Here is a 24,004-nt window from a genome sequence, read left to right as displayed (position 1 = left end):
ACAATTTCATGTTAGTTTCTTTTGTTACGCTTTGCCAATTTGTGGTAAAAAACTAAATTTGAAGCGAGAATATAAAATACTGCCAATGCCTTTTCTACCTGACACATTGCATTCTTGTGAGCAGGGCCATACATTACAAATCACAGCTTGAAAAACCAACGTGATTATGTAGGCCTATCTGATCTACACACAGTATTGGTAAAAGACCCATTCCCCGATTGCTCCATACCATGATGAAATACCGACGTGCGCATGAGTCGGTACTCGCTGGTGATATGCACCGGCGTCCCACTCCAGGAAAGCCTCCTCCTGGCCCCCTTTACCCAACCTGATTATGCCCCCTTTATACTCGATCCAAAATGGGCTGTAATTATTAGGATCTACTAAACCTGCCTCCATGTATTCAGCGACCACTTTGGGACACATGTTAGTGTAACAGGGTCGGATGACTACCTTTGTGTTTTTGTTTGCTCCAATATCTGATGAAAAGAGAACAAAGAGATAAATATATCATTACAGTGTTCAACTAAAAACCTTTCGAGTTTTTGGCTGTTTCGGCACTTTGCCAAAACAGCCTTTGTTTTCGCTAAGATCTTTTCCCGTACTCGTGCCAATACAATGTGTACACGTTTTCACCGAGCCCAGCATATTGGGCACAAATCCGATTGCCTTTATACTTGGCATACACTAAGACCAGTACTTGCAGATGTGTGCCGAACATTGAAGTCATTATGACGTCATCAGGAGTCATGTGACGTCACATTAAGGCCTTTATCTCCAGAACTACATGTCCGATTGGATTAAAAGTTGGTATGTACCTGTATCTGTATCTGTATCCGTTGCTCCAGCTAAACGGTAGAATCCGCATCCCGCTAGAGTTGGGGCGGCTGTGCTGGAGCTAGTTAACTTGGGTTTTGGTTCCCTCCCCGATGACGTGGTCTACTAAGGCTTGTTTAAACTGGTTTAAGTCGGGTATGGTGATGATAGTGTTTGGCAGGTCGTTCCAGATGGGGATCGTTGATGGGTAGAAACTGGTGCTATAGAACTTGGATTTAGCGTTGGGTCGGTGGTATGAAAACTGGTGCGAGCTCCTAAGGGTTTTTGTTTTGGGCCTAAGGTCGTGTTTGACTTCAACGAGGTTGTGAGAGATCTTGTACATCATGGTTAGTCTAGCAATGGAGCGACGTGTTTCAAGTAGAGGCCAACCAAGCTGGTTCAACATATCTGTGACACTGGCAAGCCTGGTGAAGTTGTTACAACACATCCTGGCAGCGTATCTCTGGATACCTTCAAGTTGTTTGTTTTCTTCCTCAGTGAAGGTGGCCCAGCCGCAGGCACCATACTCTAGTTTGGGGCGGGCGAGAGACTGGTAAAGTTGGGATTTAACCTTTCTGCTACAGGATTTGAAGTTTCTTCTGATGATGCCAATGGTCTGCCTAGCGTTGTTGGTAATTTTGTTGATGTGAGACGACCAGCTACAGTCAGAACTCAGGATGAGGCCAAGATAAGGGTGATTGGTAGTAGTTTGGAGAGGTCTCTGGTTGATTTTGTACGTACTGATGAGTGGATCCTTTTTGGTGGTGATATGCATGACAAAGCATTTGTCTGGATTGAATTTCATTTCCCATTCCCTCTCCCATCTGCACAGAGCATCCAAATCGTTTTGCAGGGATGTAGCGTCAGATGTTTCTTCTACTTCTCTGTAAAGTATGGCGTCATCAGCGAACAGTCTGATTTTCGAAGAAACATATGAAGGGATGTCATTAACGTAGAGGAGAAACATCAGGGGTCCCAAGACAGTGCCCTGGGGGACTCCAGATAAAACTTCAGCTGTTGTAGAACTTTTACCCTCCAGGACGACTTGTTGGGTACGTGTTGTAAGGAAAGTTGAGATCCACTTGTGCACATTACCGGTGATGCCATAGTGCCTCAGTTTGGTGAGAAGCCTCTGATGTGGGACGCGATCGAACGCTTTCGAGAAATCAAGTAATATTGCGTCAACCTGTTTGCCTTTCTCGATTGATTTAGCTATGTCATCAATGGTAATGAGGAGTTGAGTGTCACACCCTCTGCTTTTTCTAAACCCATGTTGGCAGTCTGTCAGGATCTGGTGCTGCTCAATGTGGAACATTATATGACGATGGATGACGTGCTCAAGACATTTACATACCACTGATGTTAGTGATATGGGGCGGTAGTTACTGGGGTCACTTTTACTGCCTTTTTTGAAGACAGGAGACACGTTGGCTGTAGTCCAGTCATCTGGGAGGTCACCAGATTTTAAGGATTGGTTAAACAGCCCTGCTAGTAGTGGTGCCAACTCCACGCTGCATTCCTTAAGGATTTTATTAGGAATGTTATCTGGTCCCGAGGCCTTGGAGGGGTTCAGATCACGAAGAAGTTTCTCGATACCCTCAGCCACGATCTCAAGTGATTCAATGTCTGGAACAGACTGCTGTAGGTTAGGGAGGTTGGATGTGTTTTCCTTGGTGAAAACTGATTTGAAGAAGGAGTTGAGAATGTTTGCCTTCCCAACTTGGTCTGAAACGGTGTCAGTGCCATTCTTCAGCGGATGGACGCCTACATTGTCAGTTCGCTTTGATTTGACATATTTCCAGAACTTTTTTGGGTTATGTTGGAGATCTTCCTCAAGCATACTGGAGATATATTGCTGGTGAGCTCTGTTGAGGTTTCTTTTATACATTTTCCGGGCGCTTCTGAACAGTTTGGAGTCCTCAGCAGAGTTAGTTTTCTTCTGTTTATTATACATACGTTGAAGCTTTCTGCTTTGACGACGGAGCACAGGAGAAAACCATGGCAAGTTAAATCTCGTTGAGGAGTACTTGGATGGGATGAACTTTTCAGTAAGTGCGTTGAGGGTGTCCCTCAGAAGAATCCAATTTTCATTAACTGTCCTTAGATTCAATTCATGGAGAAAATTTTCACCAAAGTTCTTCAAATCATTACGGAGGTCTTCAAACTTCCCTTTTTTGTACAGGAAGAATTTGCGACGAACTGGTTTGGTAGTTACACCTCCAGCGTTAATCAGAATTTTCACCATGCTGTGATCTCCACAACCAAGAAGCACCCTGGTGGATTCAACGATGGTGGGGTTGTTTGTCATAAACAAGTCAAGAATACTTTCCATCCGGGTGGGCTCAAGGACAAATTGGTCTAAGTTGAAGGAGTTACAGATGTCAACTAACTTCCTGCACTGAGCAGAAAACTGGGCCCCAACCTTAACCAACCTATCATCCCAATTGATGTCTTTCAAGTTGAAATCTCCTCCCAGCCAAATTTCACCTTTTCCTTTGGTTATTTGATGGAGCTTTGAGAGAGATGTATCAAGTCTATCAATCGGTTCATGAGAGGAGTCTGGGTTGTAGAAAGCCCCCACGTACACCTTCTTCTTAGGTCCACATTCAACGCGAACCCAGATACATTCAGCGTCAGAATTTAATTCATCCACTAGATGACAGGAGAGGTTTTTGACAGCTATCAAGACACCCCCGTAGCCATCATTACGATCTTTTCTAAAGACAGCGTACTCTGGTGGGAAAAGCTCAGCATCAAGGATCTTTTCATTTAACCAAGTTTCTGTGCCAATAAGAATGTCCGGCGTATGTTCATGTAGGATACCCAAAAGTTCCGAAGCCTTATTTTTCAGACTTTGAAAGTTGATGTTGATGACAGTAAGCTTCTTCGCTCTGGTGGGTTTCTTAGACTTTGTTTTTGCTGTGTCACGTATGGGAGGATTTCTCTTCCTGGTTTTACAAGGCGGTTTGGGGGATGATGCAGCAAGGGGTTGTACATCACTCAAAGACTGGTCTGAGTCAAGTGGAGTAAAGGGATTTTCAGTTTCAAAATCAGTCACGATACTAAATAGCGAACCAGAAAAATTTGGATGACCACACCCATCACAAATCCATGAGGTACTACAATTAGCCAACAAGTTGTAAGTTTTACTACTCATGTTGATGCAAGCGGCATGATTCCATTTTTCACACTCTTCACATTGGATACCCTTCTCTGGATAATAGCCTACTTCCTCTCCACAGACACCACACGGTGCAGGGGGGTCATCACGCGAAGAGTTGGATGGAGGGCCTGGGTTTAGGTTGACATCATTTCCAAGTCCGATCAACAAAACATGGGTCCAGGATAGGCCATGAGAGTTTTTCAGAGTTTTGATAAATTGTCTACGAGGCAGTAACGCAGTTGCAAAATAACTGGTGCTTGTTGTGCCAATATCGGGATCACATTCTGTCAGCCTTGTGTCTACGGTTGTACTTACAGTTTTGCAGATCCCATCACTAATACGTGCGAGAGTAAGCAGGAATCCAATCACAAAATAAGTAATGGTGAACTCCATGGTGGTTTAATCCAAGTCAAAAGCTGCAGAAGCGGTAGTAGGAAGTCCAAGTACAAACTTCGATGTCGGTCTATAAATTGCACAGTGTTTTTTTAAAATGGCCGACTTCAAGATTCACTGTTTACACAGTTGACTAAAAATGACGAGATTTGACGAAAATTCACACGAACGACGAACAATAAACCAATAAGCAGATCCTTAAAAACATCAAAAGCGATAAAAATGGGTTAAAAGACCTGGATGGCCAAAGGAAACGCGAAAAATCAAGGATTAAAAAGCTAAAAATCTCCCGCGAAATAAAAGTCGTCTAGCTCCGACACAGCGCCCTCTATGAGTCCGAGAGGTGTTATAATTGAAGTTACATCACGAAAATTGAAGTTACATCATGATGACGTCATCACGTGTCATGTGACGTCATATTAAATTTTGGACTGGACCTAAGTGCGATGACCCCACCACATAATTTCTCCCAAAGTAAACATTTTAACAAAATTTACTTCGATTCTGTTGTAAAGTTTCTCCACTATTTGCATATTAATGCGAAAGTATGCAAAGTGCTACTTACTGATGTCAGCAAAGAAGGAGTCAACTGTCTTGTTCTCTACCAAGGAAATCAAAGCTGCTTTTTCAGTCTTCACGGCGAATTCCAACCGGAAAGGCATAGTCAGCGGCTTCAGGATGTACTTCATGACACGTCGATCTAGGTAGGGCGCACTGGTGAACGAACAAGCTGCAATGATAAATACAGTTTAGACGTCAGGGCGTCCCTTTTTATTGCTATGGTTATCATTTTCTGCCTCTGGAGAAAGGCCAGTTGGTCTGCAAAGAAAACAATCTGAAGATAACAAATTAGATTTGCACCCAAATACATGGCTTAATGTGTGCGTATTGTGTATTCTTTTGTATTTTTTTGCAATGAGATTATCATAAGTGAATCACTGAAATAAAATATCTTTGGGAAGATGCATACAAGACTAACATTATATCTGCACCACGAACCTCGGGTACATTTTGGATGTAGCGGCAGCCATTTTGGATGTAGTGGCAGCCATTTTGGATGTAGCGGCAGCCATTTTGGATGTAGTGACAGTTAATTTAAGGTACAGATCCATGTCATGATGAAAGCATAGACAACACCCGCGCATAAACTTTGTTTTAAATAGCTTTTCAAATAACAACAGCGTGATTGCCTGAATGTGGTATTCATTGTTTTCCCATTTGTTATTTTTGGTGGTCCAGGCACAGGTTGAGCGGTAATAAAACGATAATAATAAATTTTGTTTTGCTAAGGTCGGGAGCACTACTTACAGTTGAGCCGACATTCTTCTCTGAACGCCGCGAATGTCTTGTCACGGAGCGTGGTAAAATCATCGCCGGCTGCAGCCTTGATCATTGCGCTACACATCTCTCCTCGTACAGGCAGCACAGAGAAAGCGAGCTCCAATCCAAATTGCAAGAAGGCGAGAGTATACCTTGAGGCCCGCATGCTTTGAAGTAGGATAAAAGAGCTTTAGCCCCAAATCACAAGAAATCTGCAATTTGCAGAATATGGTACTTCAATTTCCGACAAGACAAATGGGCGAGATTTCGCGTTCAAAAGATATTTGTCGCTTAATATTGCGAGTGATGTTCTCGCTCAGTGCGTTGGATTGCTTCCCCCGCGCTTACTCGTGCAAGCAAGTAATTTACAGCGTTCGATTTACCTCTCACGTGACTTCTCGCGCTTTCTCGAGCCTGGCCCAAGTAACCGACTCGCCGAGCCGGTTACTCACTGAGCCGTGTCCGAAACGGGCTTCCACGGAGCATAGAGCTACAAACGCTATTAGCTCTATGCACGGAGCTACGGCTACGAATTATTGTTAGCGCGTCCCCGCGTATTTTCACTGGGCGTATACGTGCCCTAGACAGTTAATTGATTCGGATGCTGCCTGGGAAAAATGTTGCAATCTGACGCCACTTCCACAATTGTGTACAAGGTCTATGGAGAGTCAAGAACCTTTTTCCTAACACAATTGGAAATATTTTTCAGCCCCAGATTCATGTCTTATCAATATTTTTGCAATGAACGTCATTCATTGAGATGAAATATGAAGAAGAAAGTGGAGTCAGGTTGCAACATCCCCCCTGGAAAAGAACACACAAAAAAAGAAAAAAAAAAGAGAAAAAAAAAAGGAAAAGAGGCGAAAAAAAAAATGTTTCGGCCCCTCTCGAAAAGATCCTGGCGACGCCCATGTTTCCAGTTCTTGCACGAAACTTTACCCGATCACCGTTCGTTTATTTAGCTTCACTGCGCATGTCTGTCATCACGCGAGGGGCCAGGCGCGAATGAGCTTGGGGAAGTAAACGAACGCACTCGATATGAGTGTCCATGTTATCTCTCTGGTAACGGTGACGACTGAAAGAATCATTTCTTCGATTATTTGTTTACATGGTTATAGACAGTGCGTTATTATGGAAACTAGTGCGCACACTCTCAGAAAAAAATTACACAAGTTGTGTAAAATTCAAATATGTTTTATATGTACTATACGAACTCGCTTGCAATTGTGTAAAAAGTTACATAATGCGTATTGGGTAAAAGTTTTCTTGACAGTTGTGTAAAAGTTTACTTAATGTTTGTGTAAATATATTTACACATTTATTAGGTAAAAGACAATTACGTAAACTTTACATTACTTTCAGGTGAAATATTACTACATGTATATTATTATATACAATTGGGTTTTGTGAACGTACCCATCAAAACACGACCTGTTTTATTTTAATTTATTTATTCCCTCCCCGAACCGTGCAGCATATCACAGCATATAGCTTTAAGTTGGAGAAACCATGACGTCTGTGACAACAGCTACTTTCGGTCTTTGAAGATAACATTTTCCTCAAGCTAATTGTAATTGTCATACCGTCCCAGTTCTTGGACACTTTGCAAGATAAGATACAGCAGTACAGGATGCATAACCGATGGCCCACAGCTCGGCCACGGCGAGTATGTACGCATAAATGTTTACGTGTAGGCCTACATAGGCCAAACACAGGTCAACTCGTACGCGAACCAACTCGTACACAATCGCAAAAGAATGTTGCAACCTGACGCCACTTCAGTGGTTGTATAGAAAGCCTATGGAGAGTCTAGAAAATTGTCTAGGTATTTACTAACAAAGATTCATGTCTTAGTCCAAGATTCATTTCTTATCATCATTTTTGAAGGGAAAAAAACAGCGTCAGGTTGCAACATTCTTTCCTGCAACGGGTACGTGGACACAAACTTCGTATATCGCAGTCAAAAGGTACCTTAACATGGGAAGCTCTGCACAAGCTATACGTTGTTCGAAAACTTAAGATTAGGCCAACAAGCTGGCAAACGAACAAGTCTTAAAACCCAGAAATTGTGGAGAAAATTTAAGATATAGCGCATCAGTGCCACTATAGTAACCGCTTTGTGCAGTCAATCCAACAGCAATGCCTGCAAGCGCAAGCGACACGAACTTTGTATATCGCAGTCAAAATGTACCTTCACGTGGAAAGTTTTGCACAAACTATACGTTGTTCGAAAGCTTATGATTAGGCCAACAAGCAGGCAAACGAACAAGTCTTGAAACCCAGAAATTGTGGAGAAAATTTAAGATATAGCGCATCAATGTCACGAGTAACCGCTTTGTGCAGTCAATCCAACAGCAATGCCTGCAAGCGCCGGCGACACGAACTTTGTTTATCGCAGTCAAAAGGTACCTTTACTTGGGAAGTTTTGCACAAAATATACATTGTTCAAAAGCTTGTATCGGAAAACACTCCATTCACGACTAGCTTATGGTACTGATTATAATAGATTGTCAAGCCTTATGTACCTAAAGAGAAAAAAACAGTATTGAGAGAGTTGCAATTCCATTAACATAATTTCCATCTCTAAAATTTAATATAACACGATACAATATTCCAATTAAAATGGCGGTTCAACAATTTTACACATTTTGTTAGTGATTCGATGCTACTTTAGCTTCCATTCGTTTACAATTAACAAAACACAACAAACAACTTTTAAGCATCCAGTCTTATGATGCAAAAAGCATAGTGCTTGATGTTGTCAAATAGTTTCTCTTGAGTCAGTGCCACTCGAGGAGCAGGTCAGGAACAAAAATAAATTTACGAACCCCAAAGACTTGAAGGAAACATGCAATATGATTTTTATGACTTAAATACATTAAAACAGCTCCCTTGCCATGTTAGTATGACTTTCCACCTCCTTTGTAGCAGTAAAAGGGAGAAATTTCAACATTTAAGTTTTTATGCTAATAAAAATTTCCATATTCATGAGCCAAAGCGAAATGTTATTCAAGGCAGATCAATAGCGTCTCCATTGTAGAAATATCATAGATCAAACTTTTTTTCATTAAATTCCACTTTTCACTTGTTTATCATGCCAAACAGCTTGTTTGGACAAAGTAATGGCCAATATTTCTTCAAAACTTTTTTGTACTGTTAATATGCACTTTTGAACAGGCGTACCCTGTGCGACAAAAGTGAAATAGCGCCCTCTTAGTGTATTGATGAAAGGATCTCCTAATTATAATTCAAAAATTACTACTTTCCTGTTACTTGTAATGAAAACAAGTATTATGAGCTTGTATGTATTGTTGCAACACGTGTTCTAGTAATGCGCATGAAAACAAGATGAGCTGAATTTCCTCTGTATGATTTCTTTAAAAAAAATCATTGCATTCAATAAAAAGGATTCAAAAGCTATCGATGCTCACTAATCAGATTCAAGCCATGATACTTCAGAAAATGTCTAATTTGACCAATTAGCTGGTGATCATTGACTCAGGAATTACGTGGGACGTGTCATCATATCAGGTTAGAATTCCGGCTCTGGCGTGATCTTCCTAAGCATCTAGCCTTCTAGTTGGTAAAGGGCCTTAGGATCGAGGAACAGCCGACAATTTGAAACCGTTGTCTGGAGTCAGGATTCCAAACTTGCCGAGGACTGGCGGAATCTAATTATAAAAGATCAAAATAATTGCAAGTTACCCCAATGCACACCACCACACAAAACATGCAACAAAATGTGATTCAAAACATAGAAAATACGATCTGTTCGTGTAACGTCAGCAGAGTGTAGGCCTAACTGAGAACACACATGCGCCCGTGTAACCTTAACTGCGAATAATTATTATGTTTTAAGATATCAGCCGATTACGATGTTAATGGTAACACCGTTACCAAACCAAGGAAACTTCTAATAACTCATGCTCAGAGTGTTTGACTCGCACTAGAATCTGGAGTATGCATTCGTGCACGTCATACGGATGCATTTTGTAAACGGACCATACAAAATTACAGACTGACGATCTGAACTTTAATATTAAAAGCTTCCGTGATGCAGTATTCTTACACTGTGTATGAGACAATGAGGCAGTGTTCAATCACTTGGACGCCTGTGTTCCAATTCTAAGAGAGTGACTTCGTAAGCAGGCAACAATTAAACTAATGATTGCGACGAGTGTGTATTAGGCAACAAAACAAAATATCACTTGTTCCAATTGTTCAACCTATTCTTGACAACATGAACTCGACTTTCTTGATCAGTCTGGTTCCAAGCCTTCTTCAACCTACCTCAGTCTCTGCACAAGTCTCCAGGCGGAAGTTCTGCAGCATCCGAACCAATGCCATTTTAGCCTGTTTAACAAGGCAAATCAAAATACGAATTAAGCACTGGTGTGCACCGGTATTGTGACAGTTTTATAAGACAATGACATTATTTGTGAACGCGGGATCCAGTCTTCAACATGGAAAACCCAAGAAAGGAGGCCAAAATTGAAAACTTAAATATAAACCAAAATGTTGTTGATAAACAGAAATGACTTAGTGTTGCAGTATAACAAAGTAGTCGTTCACACCAAAGCGTTATAAATTGTACTACTTTATGGGCCACCACATGGTAAGAAAACGCAATTTTTCCAGAGCGCGTTGTGGTAAAAGTCGACATTCGCGCACCAGTCTTTCTGCACTTTACACAACAAGGACTCAAGAGTTAGTCAGGATTTGTGTTTGAACAAGTTTTCCTCATGCATGTTTGTGTGGGATCGCACGTTGTAGGATAGCGAAATACGGCAAGGAGACCAACGTTCAGTTTGAAATTGACCTTCTAGGCAATGCTTAATGACGTCCAATGAATAACTGTAATTGCTAATTAGCATAACAACTAACCTGCAGCAGTGCGAAGCGCATTCCAATACAGTTGCGAGGGCCAACACCAAATGGAATCCAAGCACATGGATGGCGGTTTTCGCGTTGCTCTGGTGTGAACCTGTTAAAAAAAATAATTGGTTTTAATGTTACGATCAATTTATTGTGGCGATCCAACTCGAAACAAGACTTCACTCAGCGCGCCGTGTGCAACACTGTATATGTAACCACCTCACTGCGACCATGCCGTGCATGCGCTAAGGTAAAATAAGCCCATAAATGTAATTGATTTATCTCCATACAAATTATTAGACATAATCATTATTTGTAATTAATCATGATCATTACATTTGAATATTCCTGTCTAATGATAGCGAAACAATGTATGTAAATTGTTATGTTATGCCGGATATGTAAGCCCAGTACTATAATCTTACGCGACGTGCTTCGGCACATTGCACGAAACCGTCCTCTCTCCGTCCTTCGCTCAGTGATACAGTGCTTGAACGTAGAACATTTTTGCCTTGATCAGGTGATAGCTGAGCATATCTTTGACATACTACAAATTTTGCCAAACATTCTTGATATTTTTGTCGCCGGTGGCCCACCACTGGTTCCCTTTGGCATTAGCTGTAGTATAATGTTTTTTATTATACCCTTTGTAAATATCACTGTCGATAGGTGAGTGATAAACCACTCCTGTATTTTACACAAACTTAGAATATTTTGACTGACTGATTCCTGGATGGTGTTAATTTTTTTCACTAATTGTCTTCAATTTAGTCAAATAAGATTAAGATTTATTAAATCATTGAAAAACATCTTGACAGTAAATATTGCCTTCAATTTGTGCTAATTTCTGATTGTTTTTCCCCTTTAACAATTGCCAAGGAGATCTATTCTTAATCATTAAGCAGACTTACCACGTGGGGCAGCAATTACCCTACACGTAACCGTGACATTACTATCAGATAACATAGCAATCAGGCAAAGCTTCTTTGACATTATTTTAAACCAATCTGATCATCGAGGGAAATTCATAATAGACTTATCAATATTTTGGTCGGGGTTCGTCACTAACAAAAATAGGATGAAGCTCGCAGCGGCAGGAAAATAGAACTCGAGACAGATTGCCTGTAAGTGAAGGGTTGCAACGTCAAGTCCTTGAATGATTTATCCAAAACAAAACTGCAGGTTGTTAGCCAAAGGTTCCAATGTTGTACTTCGATTCCGAGTTGTTGTCAGTCTAGTGATACCTTCGAAGCAACATTTCTTGTTCAATTAATGGTTTCCACGACCACAGCTTCAGAAAAGGGTAAAGGCCTAGATATATGTAGGTATAAGGGTAGTGGCTATCTAGGAAAGCAAATACCCCGCGAAAGCAATAACCCAACTCAATGCATAAGTAAAGTCTACCAATATAGCTCATCTGACCGGCGTTATCTCCAGTTTCCTTGGCATGAGACGACTGACAATAATGTCTAGTCCCCCTAGATGGGAAGCCGGTCCAACACAGGTTACTCCCAAGCTAATGCCGATACGTTTTACCCATACTCCTGGGTGGAGATAGGCAAGTGGGGTGAAGCTTGCCCAAGGTCACAACATAATGGTCAGCAGCTGGATTCGAACCCCTTACCCTCTGGGGCCAATTTCATAGAGCTGCTTAAGCACAAAATTTGCTTAAGCACAAAAACGTCTTGCTTAATAAAATCAGATTACCGGCCAAAACTCCATGCGATTGTTATGCTAAGTAAACAACAGCTAAATACCAGTCACAAGCAATGTACATCACATGGAGTTTTGGCCGGTAACCTAATTTTACTAAGCAATGTTTTTTCGTGCTTAAGCAAATTTTCTGCTTCAGCAGCTCTATGAAATTGGGCCCTGATCATAAGTCACGAACCCTAACCACTAGGCCACACAAAATGTTAACATGATGAAAGCGCTGATTATTGTTAAGCAAATCATTGTAACTACATTGCGAAAGAGAAAAACAACTGCCCTGTGATGCAATGACGCCACACTTCGTTTAGATGTGCACTTTACAGCCAAAGAGCTCCAAAAAGAAAGTGGAGCTCCAACGTGAACAAAGCCTGACGTCATTATGACTCAGCTCTTTAAAACTAAAGTTGCTGGGATGGGTTAAAATCGTCGTTTGCAGATAAGATACAAAGTATCATTTAATCGTCCCAGAACACCTGTCTCAAATGACTTGGATAGGTCTTATACGAAGCTTAGAAAACTCCAAACTAGGTTCGAGCTCTCGGCAGTGTGCGATACCATTACAAGCCCACCACAAATCAAGTCCTGAGTAAATCAAGACTTGGGACTGAATGACTTGTGATGGATGAAGGATCTTCCTTGTATCACAGACATAATGAAAGGGACATAAGGATTGGATGCGCAAACCTGTCGGGGTCGAACTTGTCCGGGTCTTCCCACAGCTCCGGATCATGATGGATCTGCCAGACTGAGATGAAGAACTCAATGCCTTCAGGAATGGTGTATCCTTGATACAGGTAGTCCCGACTGGCCTCACGGGAAATGCTGTGGATTAGCCATACAAACAAAGCGGACATTTAGTTATGTCCATATAATGTATTTTCCCAAGCCACAAACGTAGATGGCAGTACCCCCTATAGTGACTGCAAAATGCTTTTGCCAGCAAGGGTTGATATTATTGGGAAACAATAATGTAGCCGCTAATTGCATGCCAATTCCGCTTAAACCGATAAACAAAGGAAACGTCTCAAGGTTGGCTTGGGCAGTGCTAAACAAGGGTTAGTTTAACACAGGGAATGCAGCACACAAAGGCTTTGACAGCTCTGGTTGGGCACGGTGGCATAGAAAAGGGTAGACGAAAACAGTGTAAGCTGGGAACAACATACGAAACAAGTGACGCACGAATTGACAAAAAGCATACAGTTGATTAAGTTTGTGCAAATAAAAATTAAAATTGCAGCTATACGCACACGATGGCGGGAGGGTAAACTCGGAGCGTCTCACATATGACCTGGTCCAGATAGGTCATCTTGGTGATATTCTCATAGGTGACGTCATCGCGTCCGGGGGCCAGGGTGTCAATCTCGTTCACCAACTTGTCCTGAACTTCCGGGTTGGTTGCCAGGAGGTAGGAGGCGAAGCCCAGCGTGGTGCTGGAGGTCTCAAAGCCGGCGAGGAAGAAGACCAATCCCTGTCCGAGACGAACCCCCAAGAAAAGGAAAAAGCTTTCAATTCAATGACGAAGGTAATAGATGAACAAAACATTAATCTCTGCGACATGATAATCTATCACTTGATGAAACTGTACGACCGAGACGATTTAGAATGGAAATTCAGTCAGTCAAATTGAGAGAGTTTTAAAAGAAAATTGATGTACTCTATCTATTCCTGAACATTTAATCACCAGTGTCAGTCGAACAAAGTGAACGTTAATCTTGGAAAATAAGAGTAGGCGCTTCCTCGAATAACTTTCGGGAAACTTAAGATAAAATGCCTTGCACTTAGGGTGCTGATTAGTTTCCCCATTCCTTCTTGATATACTACGCGCTCACTTGTGATTTGAGTTCATCCATCGTCAGGGATTTCTTGCTCATGTGCTTGCGGTGCTCCTCTTCCAACTTCTCTTCCTCGGTCGCCTGTTCTTTGTCTTCAGCCGTCAAGTCGGATTTCTTGTGGGCGTCTAACATCAGCTGCAGGAAATCCAATCTCTGCAATACAGATCAATAGTACATGTCGTCAGCAGGTGGAATAATTGAACAAACCTTTATGAAGAGATAGACACATGTTGCATTCGAGTCTATTACAAGTATACCCCACATGCAGTCACAAGTGAATCACAACAAATCGTTTACAGTATAATTATGGAATCTACGGTAAGACGAGGTGCCTACATGTAAAAATGTACTGCGTTACAAAAAATGAGCCTATAGCCTGCTGATTATTGTAGTTAATGATTTGTATAAACAAGATGTTCAGGAATAAAAGGAATTATGGTGAAATCCCTGAATTGATATGTAACAATGTAAATGGCCGATGGGACATTATACCCGCTCCGCTCCACTTCTCCGGAGTTCCACTGCCTGGTCCATGATGTTCTCAAAGAAATTCATAGTTGACCGTCTGAAGGTAGTCGCACCGAAATAGTTCAGCACGGGAGCCAGGAATGGCAAAAACACTACAGGAAAACAAAAACAGTATGCAGATGATGCAATCATACTGCCCAGCAGCGTTTCGGCTGGTGCATACTCAATGAGAAAGCAAGCACAAACACGAATTTGTGAATGCTCGGAAATTTTACGTGTCAATCAGAATTCAGTAGAGACAATGGAACACATAATTCATCCGATATCTGACTCTTTGGAAGTGTGGCTGATTTTTGTCTAGCAATCATTCTCTGTGCTGTTAAGCAGAATATGTGTGCTTCACAACTCAATAAGCCACAGAACATAATTTTTATACAAAACAGTTTCGTTTGCAAATATAATTATGTTCTCATATCTGGCACTGTTTTGCAATGGACCGATCCAGTAAGCACCGCCCCATGGTGTTCTGACCAATCACAGCCGTCATCTATGTCCGACGTGCGTGCACTAAAGTCCGACATGCGTGCACGCGCGTATGATGCGCGCGGAAGGAAAAATGAAGCGTACGCGTGGCATTGAAGAGGAGCGCGTATTAATTTGCCCACGTGCGCACTGGGCGGAGCTTACTGGATCGGTCCATTGGCGTAGAATGAACTTACTGAAAACGAAGAGCGTGAAGGTAAATCTAAACTTGAAAATGTCTTTGGCGTTGGAGAGAAATGGGTCGTTTTCAGTTTCCTGCGAGTTGAGAGTCAGACCGAAAGCGCAGTTGCCGATAGCATCAATCAGATATCCACCGTAGATACTGGAACGAAGGAGAACCCAATAAACCCACAGTAAGTTAGTGACGAATAAAAAGAGCCCTTGCATAGAGAGCCCTCAGCGGGGACCAGTGGCGTAGCCAGGAATTTGTAGATCAATGATAATTGTTTTAGAAACTCAAAATCTCAGTGGGGGGGGGGGGGGGGCGACTGGGGGGCGACTGTCGCCCCTCCCCCCCCCCCCCCCCCCCCACGGCTTCGCCACTGGCAGGGACAAGTCTTTGTTCCTCCTTATGATACACCTGAATAGATTTAATACATGTACTTTCATTGTCACTGCGTTCAAATTCGAAAACCTGTCCTCCGTTCTGGTGCTTTGCACACGGGATCAATTGACAGGTAACCGCATATTGCCTAGGTGCCGAAGTGACCAACATTCAATTGACCTGAACTGTACTGTTGTACTATAGCATTGGGTTATTTCATCCCCGTTTGGCACCTTTGGAAAAATGGTCTTGATGATTCCCAAATTAAACTTCAGCTTTATCAAACTCACTAGGTTTTTGTGTCGAGAGTTGATTTGAAGAGATTGATCCAAAATATACAAAAGGTATAAACGAGAAACAAAAAGTTAGTGTAAGGAAAGCAAGTACTTTGACCCAGCTACACTAAAGGATAAACTTATTTTTGTTATCGTCTTTGACTAAATTTAGTAAAGGGGAAAACCATTACTTCTAAATCAATAAATACATTCATTTTCGACCTGATTCAATCACCACAGTTATCACCCTTGTTTAAATTCTGTTATTGTCGTTTAAATTCGTTTTGTTTGTTTTGTTATTGTTGTTTGTTGACTTGTATAGATTCCTGAAGAAGAGCAGTTTTACTGTCTCGAAACGTCGATTAAATCCACTCCAGCCAGCAATGCATTGGTTCTGTGTCACCCTCTCTTTTTTGCAATACATTCATTTATGTGATTCTAAAGCAGTCAACTCACTCTTTCATCTGTAAACTCTTGCCTTCTTCGTGGTGTTTAGCAACTTTTCTGATCATAGGATCGAGGCAATCGTTGATGAGTGGCGCCATCTGAACAGGAAAAAGCAAAGATCATCAAGTATACTTTTTACAAATCTCCAAGAGAATTAACAAACACATCTGCTTGACTGAGCGTGGTAATCTCAAAACAAACCAAAAAAACACACGAACGTTTGGTAAAGCCAAAAAAAATACTCGGTCTCTGGTCAGCGCGCGCGTCGATTTTAATCATGCGCGTCAATCTTTTTTCCCTTCAAATTAACACGGAAGCTACAACAGCGCCCTCTATTGCTGCACCTCCTGAAATCTTTGTACCACGGAGCACCAAGGAATGGGGAAATTGCACCAAGGCAAATGATGAAAGGCACCAAGACAAATTATGGAGGACACCAATGTATAATGAGGACACAGAAAAGCAAAATAGTACCCACCTTGTTTGTACAATTCAAGCTTGAAAAAAATACCCAAAAAATACTCGCGTCGCCGCATCAATTCCGGAACTTCTGTCTGACCAGAGACCGATTATTTCTTTTTTGGCCTATGGTGTGTTTCTTATGTTCGGAGGAAAACGAAGCCTGTTCGTGGAGGGAACGTATTCTGACGGTCTAAACAAAATAGATATCTGTATACATGTAAACTCAAGAGAAAACAAACGACGTGAGTAATGTTACAAAGGAAGTGACCAGAAAAAAAAGTTCTTGTAAAACAAGATTCTCGTCAAAAAGGCTCTTTAATTTCTCGTGCGGATGGAACGTAGGGTTTGGACTAGTTTGGACTAGCCCAGGTTGGACGACGTCTTCATTGCATGTACACAACGGAGTCCGACCCGGGCTAGGCATACATGTATGTGCATTGGCACTGCACACAGAGCACACAAAAAGTCTATAATTCACCACTGAAATGAAATATCAATTTTAGTCTTTCGCATAAAATCTTTTTCAATGAGATATAAAGATAACATGTGTTATTCACAAGTGACAGGTAGCAATTGAGATATCTATAATCGAACTCAAAAGGGACAGTCGTTGAGCTAGGTAATAATAATAATAATAATGATAATTTGGGAGGCTAATCATCCTTACTCGCAGCTGGTATGCTGAATTGCGAAGGACGCGGCTACAACGTGGTCGGGCCGCTGGCACGTAAAGGCGCCTATGGCGCCTTTACGTGCCAGCGGCCCGACCGGAGGGAGGAAAACCGGAGGGCCCGGAGAAAGTCCCTCGTGGCACAGGAGAGAACCAACGCACAACTCTACTCAAATGTGATCCGCGGCCAAGATTCGAACCGTGGTCACCTTGGTGAGAGGCGAGCGCTTTACGCACAAGCCACCCATGCCACCTCTTCAACTAATTAACTTGCGACAGTCAGCCAGCTGGATATATGAGCTCCGATCAAAGGGCGCCCTTTTACCTAGCAACGACGTCCCATGGGCAGGACATTTCGCTGGCATCGTTCCTTGTGTGTGACGCACGTACACCAGGGGATTTGTTCTAAGTACACGCAGGGGTCGCGCTTCGCAGCAAATGAATTGCAGTCAGGCAAGATGGCGTCAGTCGGTCACCCCCAACTGTACGTCTTTGCCGGCGAGGGGGTACTTGTGAACGGAGCGGATAACTGACCTTAAGTATGTAGATGACTCAACTTTTGACCCGACAACTTACCAGCTTCATCTTGGAGCCGCTGAACGTTGGACTGAGGATTCCCCGCACGTCCTTCCAATGGTCATCTCTCAGGACAGTCAGTGACTTGTCAAATGGCTTGTTGTCAATCGGCTGCTTCTGATGTACCAACAACAACAAAATAATATCTGTTTATACCTTTGGGAGACACAAGACATGTAGGGAAATACATTTCAATATCTCCCTAATGTCACTGAGCTCCTATTATTTAGATGCAAAATTTAGCTTGATCGATTGCTGGTGGTCCAATTCATCCCGAAATTTGTGGGGGTAGGATACAGTTAAATTGGGGTTAGGTGACATTAAAGACGGAAATATTGTGTGCACTCTATGGGAATGTCTCCCAAATTACAAATTTCCCGTAATTGATAATAACGCAGTAATTTCAGTGATTGAAATTTCGACAAAATGTTGGGCCTACAAATGAATTTCGAAACAAGAACGAACGAGGCCCTAAGCGTTACCCTCTATGAATCGAGGAGGTACCAGAACAAACGCTCTGAGGGAAATTGGGTGTGGCATATGGCGGTTTTAACACCTGAGGGGTGCAGACTAGCCCCCGAGGTTAATCCGGAGGTGAAAATCGCCACGCCGCATGCAGCAGTATAACCGATGGATTGTGATATACAAACACCTGACTTTGAAACGAATGACCCACCACGTGTCATACATGTTACACATTGTGTGGGCACTTAATAGGCCAAATAGTCTCTCTTTTTTGAGACATGGTGGACACGATTTGATTTAATTGATTTGGTTTTGCAGTTTGCTAATTTTTTTTAATAACCAAACCAATATCACCCTTCGATTATATCTTATGTCAAAAAGTACATTTGTCAGCAAAGACAGCAATGTTTGTGAAGTTGTGACTTTATAGAGCGTTTACTCACTTTCCGATTTGTGAAACTGGTGAAATCCTTGATGCACAACAATCGGACCAGATCGACATCTGCAGTTATCGCTCCGGGGCGCCAGCCCATATAAAAACTACAATCAACGGGCGATAATGTCGAGGAAATAAGGAAACAAACAAAGTAATATTTTTCAATGATATAATAGAAGACTAATATTGACAGAGATAGAGAGAGAGAGGGGATATTTTAAGAGTTATCATTTGGACATGTGGAAGACAGGAACTTTAAGACTGTGTGGGTTTGAGAATTTCATATTATCAATCTTCCGAGTGATTGCCTTAGTTGTTTCATATTGTTTTCAAAGAGGGATTTCTGAAGTATGTTTGTTTTTTCATTCAGTCACCTCGAGTTCATAATAATGGAGATTGAGGAACATGTTTTACTATTACAGAAAATCTGAGAGTTTCTTACTTTTGTTAAGAAGCTGCACAGTGGGGAAGGTTAAGTTAGAAATGGGTTTGGAATAGTATACGGTTGTGTATATATAGGGTACGTGCAATGGGACCGTTAAGCTCATTTGCATAATTTGCATATGGATAAAGTCACACAGCAAAACGATTGTAACGGTCTCTTTACCAATAAGAATGGGGAAACTAGTCTTATAGGTATTAATAAACCATGCATAACTTACCCGAACATTTTCCCGTAGCGGGCAAAGCACTCCGCATGGTAGCCCACAATTCCCTGAAAATTAATGTTTAACTTCAAACGTAATTACAGTACCCCTTTCATTTATTTTCATTCCACAGGGTGAGTAAAAAAAAGAAGGAAACCCAAACGGCAGGACTATTTTCTTAATAAGCCTAAAGATCTGCATGAAGCACTTTTCAAAACTTTATGAAAGCCAAATTGATAAGTCTTCTTTTAGTATAAGAGTCATTCAAATCACTCTGTACTTTTCAAGTAACGGAATTTTACACACAACCACCAAAATGTGTGGTTTTTCAGCAAAACGAAAGCAAGTCACACATAGCCTTTTTGGACTTTCATTATCCTATATTTTGAAAGAGCTACATGCAGCAGAAAGTCATTCAAAAATTCGTCCGGGCATTTGTGTGTGTGTGTTTTTTGTTTTGTTTTGTTTTGTTTTTTGCTCACCCGACCTTTTTTTTTTGATCACCTTTGCACACCATACTCCCCAAACACTTTTTTTATAAAGAAAGCCTGAACATGTCAATTCCATCTATAATTCGAAACGAACTTTAAAAATGCGAGTAAAGTGTTCAGAATAAAGTGTTAAGAAAACATTTAAATATATTAAACCGATTTACACAAATATGTTACCCTTTCTTATAAAACGTAGTCTATAACAGGCCAGGACAACTTGAACGGGGGAGGGGGGGCAGATTTAACCAAGTGCCCCTTTTGCGGACATAAATGTGCCCCCTCAAGCATAAAGTGTGCCCCTCGAGATGAAAACAAGCCTGGCCATAAAATTTCGGGTTAATTGTTTTCAATTACCGTTTCCGAAAATTGCACAGAAAGTTCTGATATGGAAGAAGAATATATAAACCAAGCCCCAAAATCCTTACAATGTGCCCTGAAAATGGGCAAATAATGTGTCGTTGGCATCGCCTGTTTAGAAAAAAAAAATCCCATATTTTGGAAGATGGTAACAGCCCCCCCCCCCCACCTCCCTACTGAGGTTAAGTTTCTTGTGGAAAAAAATGTGTAAAAAGTGCTGCTGCACCGACGGAAAATGCCTTTTACTGAGCAAGTAAACCTTTTGGGTGACCCGCCCCCCCCCCTTCCCGTTTGAAAACCGTTCCGCTTCCGCTGAAACAAGTAAAACACTTTATAACAACTCCAGACAAAATCTTTGTCATAAATGGAAAAACCTTTTGAAGCAAAGAACGACATCTATTTTGTCACATTATTGCGATTTAACTTAAACTTGATATCGTCGTCATGTTTCATGATTCAGGAACCTGCAAAATATAGTGAAGCGCGTGAACCTCCCCGTTCAGACCCAGAACAAAAAGGCGTATGCTACAATTCAATCCAGTATTGTCATTATTCTCTGCAGGCTTTGACATAAAGTGCATAAACTTTACTTACATCTTTGTTGGAAAAGAAGTCCAGGGTGTTACCGATAAACGGCTTCGAGCTTCCTCCAGGAATACCCAATCTTGCCAGATAATGATGGCTCCAGTAATCGTAGCTGTGTCAAGAAGGACATGTTGATTTTTTTTTTAATCGATGCTACGTTTTAGTGTTTTATTCACTGGTATAATGCGAAGTGAATTTGACGTCATTAACAATTTCCAGCCAACTTTGCCGGAGTTGACATGAGATGTGTTCAATTTCTGCAAAATCGCAGAGGGAAAACTTGCCCTGCCGTCACCCCGCCGTCACGAATTCTTTTTCGCGTTCACTAACTCGTTAAATGTGAACCAGCCGTCGACTAGTGATTGGATCGTCTTCCTCGTGTTTAAAAGGTCTGAGATGGCGGCTTTACCGCCCGCTTCGCCTCGCCTTTCGCCCGGGCCGCTAAGCGCGATCGATTGTTGTAATATTACGCGAACGCAAAAATCATCAGAATTGCGAAACTAATTTGACGTCATGAAACATTCGGTGCAAAATCGATGGAGTTGGCAATTAATACGCTCAACTTTTGCGAAACCGCAGCGTGCAAAACTCCCGGTGATTTCGCTGTCCGTATAGCCCGGTTTGCGATATTTTTTTCTGTAGGCCTACGCATACATTCGTTATGGGCGTATTTCGAAGTACTTTGAAGTTGCAATTCAGGTTTTCGGACTTTATTCTTCCTTGAAAAAATCCTGCATAACAACAAATTGGTGAAACAAGAATGTTCCAAATGACTAACAAACCTTTTAAAGAGAAAAAATGAAGTAAAAAAGAAGACATTTAAAAAGAACATCCAATGGGAATCGAACTCACATCATCGGATTTGTAATCCAATGTAGAATTCATGGGGTCCGCTCATAAGTCCGACGCTCATAAGTCCGACAAAATTGCATCCCCCGACCAAATAAAGGCCCATAAGTCCGACGCCTCATAGGTCCAACGCCTCATAGGTCCGACGCCTCGTAGTTCCGACAAATTAAACGCCTCGTTTTTCCATGACACTACGGCAGTGTCTCGATCGATCCAGCTATGCCTCCAGCATAATTCTATAGTAGCGAGCATGTGGTATGGAAAAAAATCGTGCCCGGTTCATACTCTGCGCGAAGCGAACTCAAATTAACTTTGAGGCAAGTATTCACGCTGCGAATTCGTAAAAGTTGAACATTTAACTCGGGCGAATTTCGCAAATGACGTCAAATTCGCATCGCGTTCGCATGAAGTACAGGCATGAACCGGGGTTGATTATTAAGCTACAGTGAACGGCGCATCACGGTGTCCAGTCCTCCCTAGGCCGAGCTCCTCAACCCCTCCTTCTATGCAGGCATGCAACTTGGAATTAGCAAACAAAAAGGAAACAGGACTTGGTATTTAGTGCTTTTAATTTGTAATGGCATATTAAAGTGTGAGGTGAAAGAAAGTGGGAATCAGCTGATCGATCCGAGGACAAGTGCATGCCTGTTCCTATTGTTGGTTTTGTAGAGATTACACACTGGCGGCGGCGTAGGGTGGGATGGGATGCGCGCGAGTAAGCCCCCATACAAAAACAAATTGGTAACCAGAGAAAAGCACAGTCGTATAAAATGACTTTTTCAACCTCAAGCAGACTTCACAGTTTTGTTAAAACTTGAAAAATTTTCTTGGGGAAGAAATTGCAATTTTCGTACGCGTTTTACAGTTGGTGCTGTGCGAATCAGGGCGATATTGTGCGTTCACGGTACATCGTGGTCATGATCGCCATTTTATTTTCGGGTTACGTTCTGTTGCAACCATCGGCATTTTTACTCCCAAATTTTCCTCAAAAAATTCAAAACCTTATGCCCTCTATCTATGAATATTGAGGTAGAATTAGATGACATACATTTTGTTCTTTATGTCTACAACTAGTTTGGTAAGTCAAACAAATTAAAAGTGTTATTTGTCTTCTATTATAGGGAACAGGCAATACACACCACACGATCGCCTAAATGGCCTCAAATAAAGCCTCCCCTCTTCATTTTGCAGAAGACGGGTGTACCCTTCAGCATGGATGGAATTGCCCCCCCCCCCCCGCCCCCCAGGATTAAAACACCGCGTGCTGGGGGTGCATGACCGTAACAAAACTGGTTGGCCTCATGCACATCCAGGACGGAATCCGTCAGTTATGTTGTCGTATGTATACAGTTTTTACAGGTACTTTTTAAAGCCTACTACATGATCGGTTTGTACTGTAAAATAAATGCAGGACTATATCCAACATTAAGTCATACTAATGTACATGTAGATTGACAACTTGGCATAGGCCACACGTATCCGGATCCCGTGCAGGCCTACATGTACATGTACATCTAGAACATGTGTAGAACTACAAGCCGCAACTTTCACGAGTTACACGGGCCCATTTCGATCGCACGCGCGGCCCAACATGGAGCTATCGTATTATTTTAAAATACTCAACCTACACAAATAGGAGACCAACGGCTGTGATGATCAGAAGCCATGTTGATGTGCTAAATAGAGGCGGTTGCCAGCCCTCCCCAACTGCAGGTGTTGCCGAGTCTACCGCGTCCATGTTTGTTGTTATAATTGCCAGTTGTAGCACGCTGCCTGCTGCGCTGGTGCATGTAGAGTGTACTATGTACAGTAGTTTGGGATATGTTAGAGCATGTTACGTCGACTGGAACATAACAGTGACCGCATGCGCTGAATTGGTCTTTGCTCCAGTCGTCTTCGCTCCTTCACGGCTTCGCGGCACGCGGCTTCGCAGCCGCGATCTGACGGCCTTGGCGGGTGGCTATAATTTTGATATATGAGACTAGAAAGCGTATAATCGGTTGTAAAAATATGCCACGTTGGATACAATCGCGTAGGATCTTAATCTCTTGTGTAACACTGATTACAATTATGGATG

At 42.0% G+C, this 24,004-nt stretch overlaps 1 protein-coding gene across 1 annotated transcript; it reads right to left on the bottom strand.

Moving 5' to 3' along the window:
- Window positions 1-8,252: 8,252 nt before the first annotated feature.
- LOC119737777 (cytochrome P450 3A29-like) lies at window positions 8,253-23,781 on the bottom strand. Its single transcript, XM_038212373.1, has 14 exons — window positions 23,556-23,781; window positions 21,088-21,190; window positions 19,661-19,713; window positions 19,006-19,102; window positions 18,098-18,214; window positions 16,399-16,487; window positions 15,300-15,445; window positions 14,605-14,732; window positions 14,110-14,265; window positions 13,528-13,748; window positions 12,965-13,102; window positions 10,577-10,676; window positions 9,983-10,045; window positions 8,253-9,363 (listed from the first exon to the last, which is right to left on the bottom strand). The coding sequence occupies exons 1-14, from the start codon at window positions 23,663-23,665 to the stop codon at window positions 9,286-9,288; spliced, it is 1,599 nt and encodes a 532-aa protein (XP_038068301.1). The 5' UTR covers window positions 23,666-23,781; the 3' UTR covers window positions 8,253-9,285.
- Window positions 23,782-24,004: the final 223 nt, after the last annotated feature.

The sequence above is a fragment of the Patiria miniata genome, unplaced genomic scaffold (genome assembly GCF_015706575.1).
Source record: "Patiria miniata isolate m_02_andy unplaced genomic scaffold, ASM1570657v1 HiC_scaffold_3, whole genome shotgun sequence".
NCBI classification, from domain to species: domain Eukaryota; kingdom Metazoa; phylum Echinodermata; class Asteroidea; order Valvatida; family Asterinidae; genus Patiria; species Patiria miniata.
The sequence above is the reverse complement of the archived record's forward strand: the minus strand, read 5'-3'. Positions and strand labels throughout refer to the sequence as shown.

Excerpts from the sequence above, each read along its gene's own strand:
- LOC119737777 (XM_038212373.1), bottom strand. The coding sequence starts at position 23,665 with ATGGACGCGGTAGACTCGGCAACACCTGCAGTTGGGGAGGGCTGGCAA. Across the intron at positions 14,733-15,299 it reads CTTCACGCTCTTCGTTTTCA|TGTTTTTGCCATTCCTGGCT; the intron begins GTAAGTTCATTC and ends GTTTTCCTGTAG. Across the intron at positions 14,266-14,604 it reads GGAGAAGTGGAGCGGAGCGG|AGATTGGATTTCCTGCAGCT; the intron begins GTATAATGTCCC and ends TCTGTATTGCAG.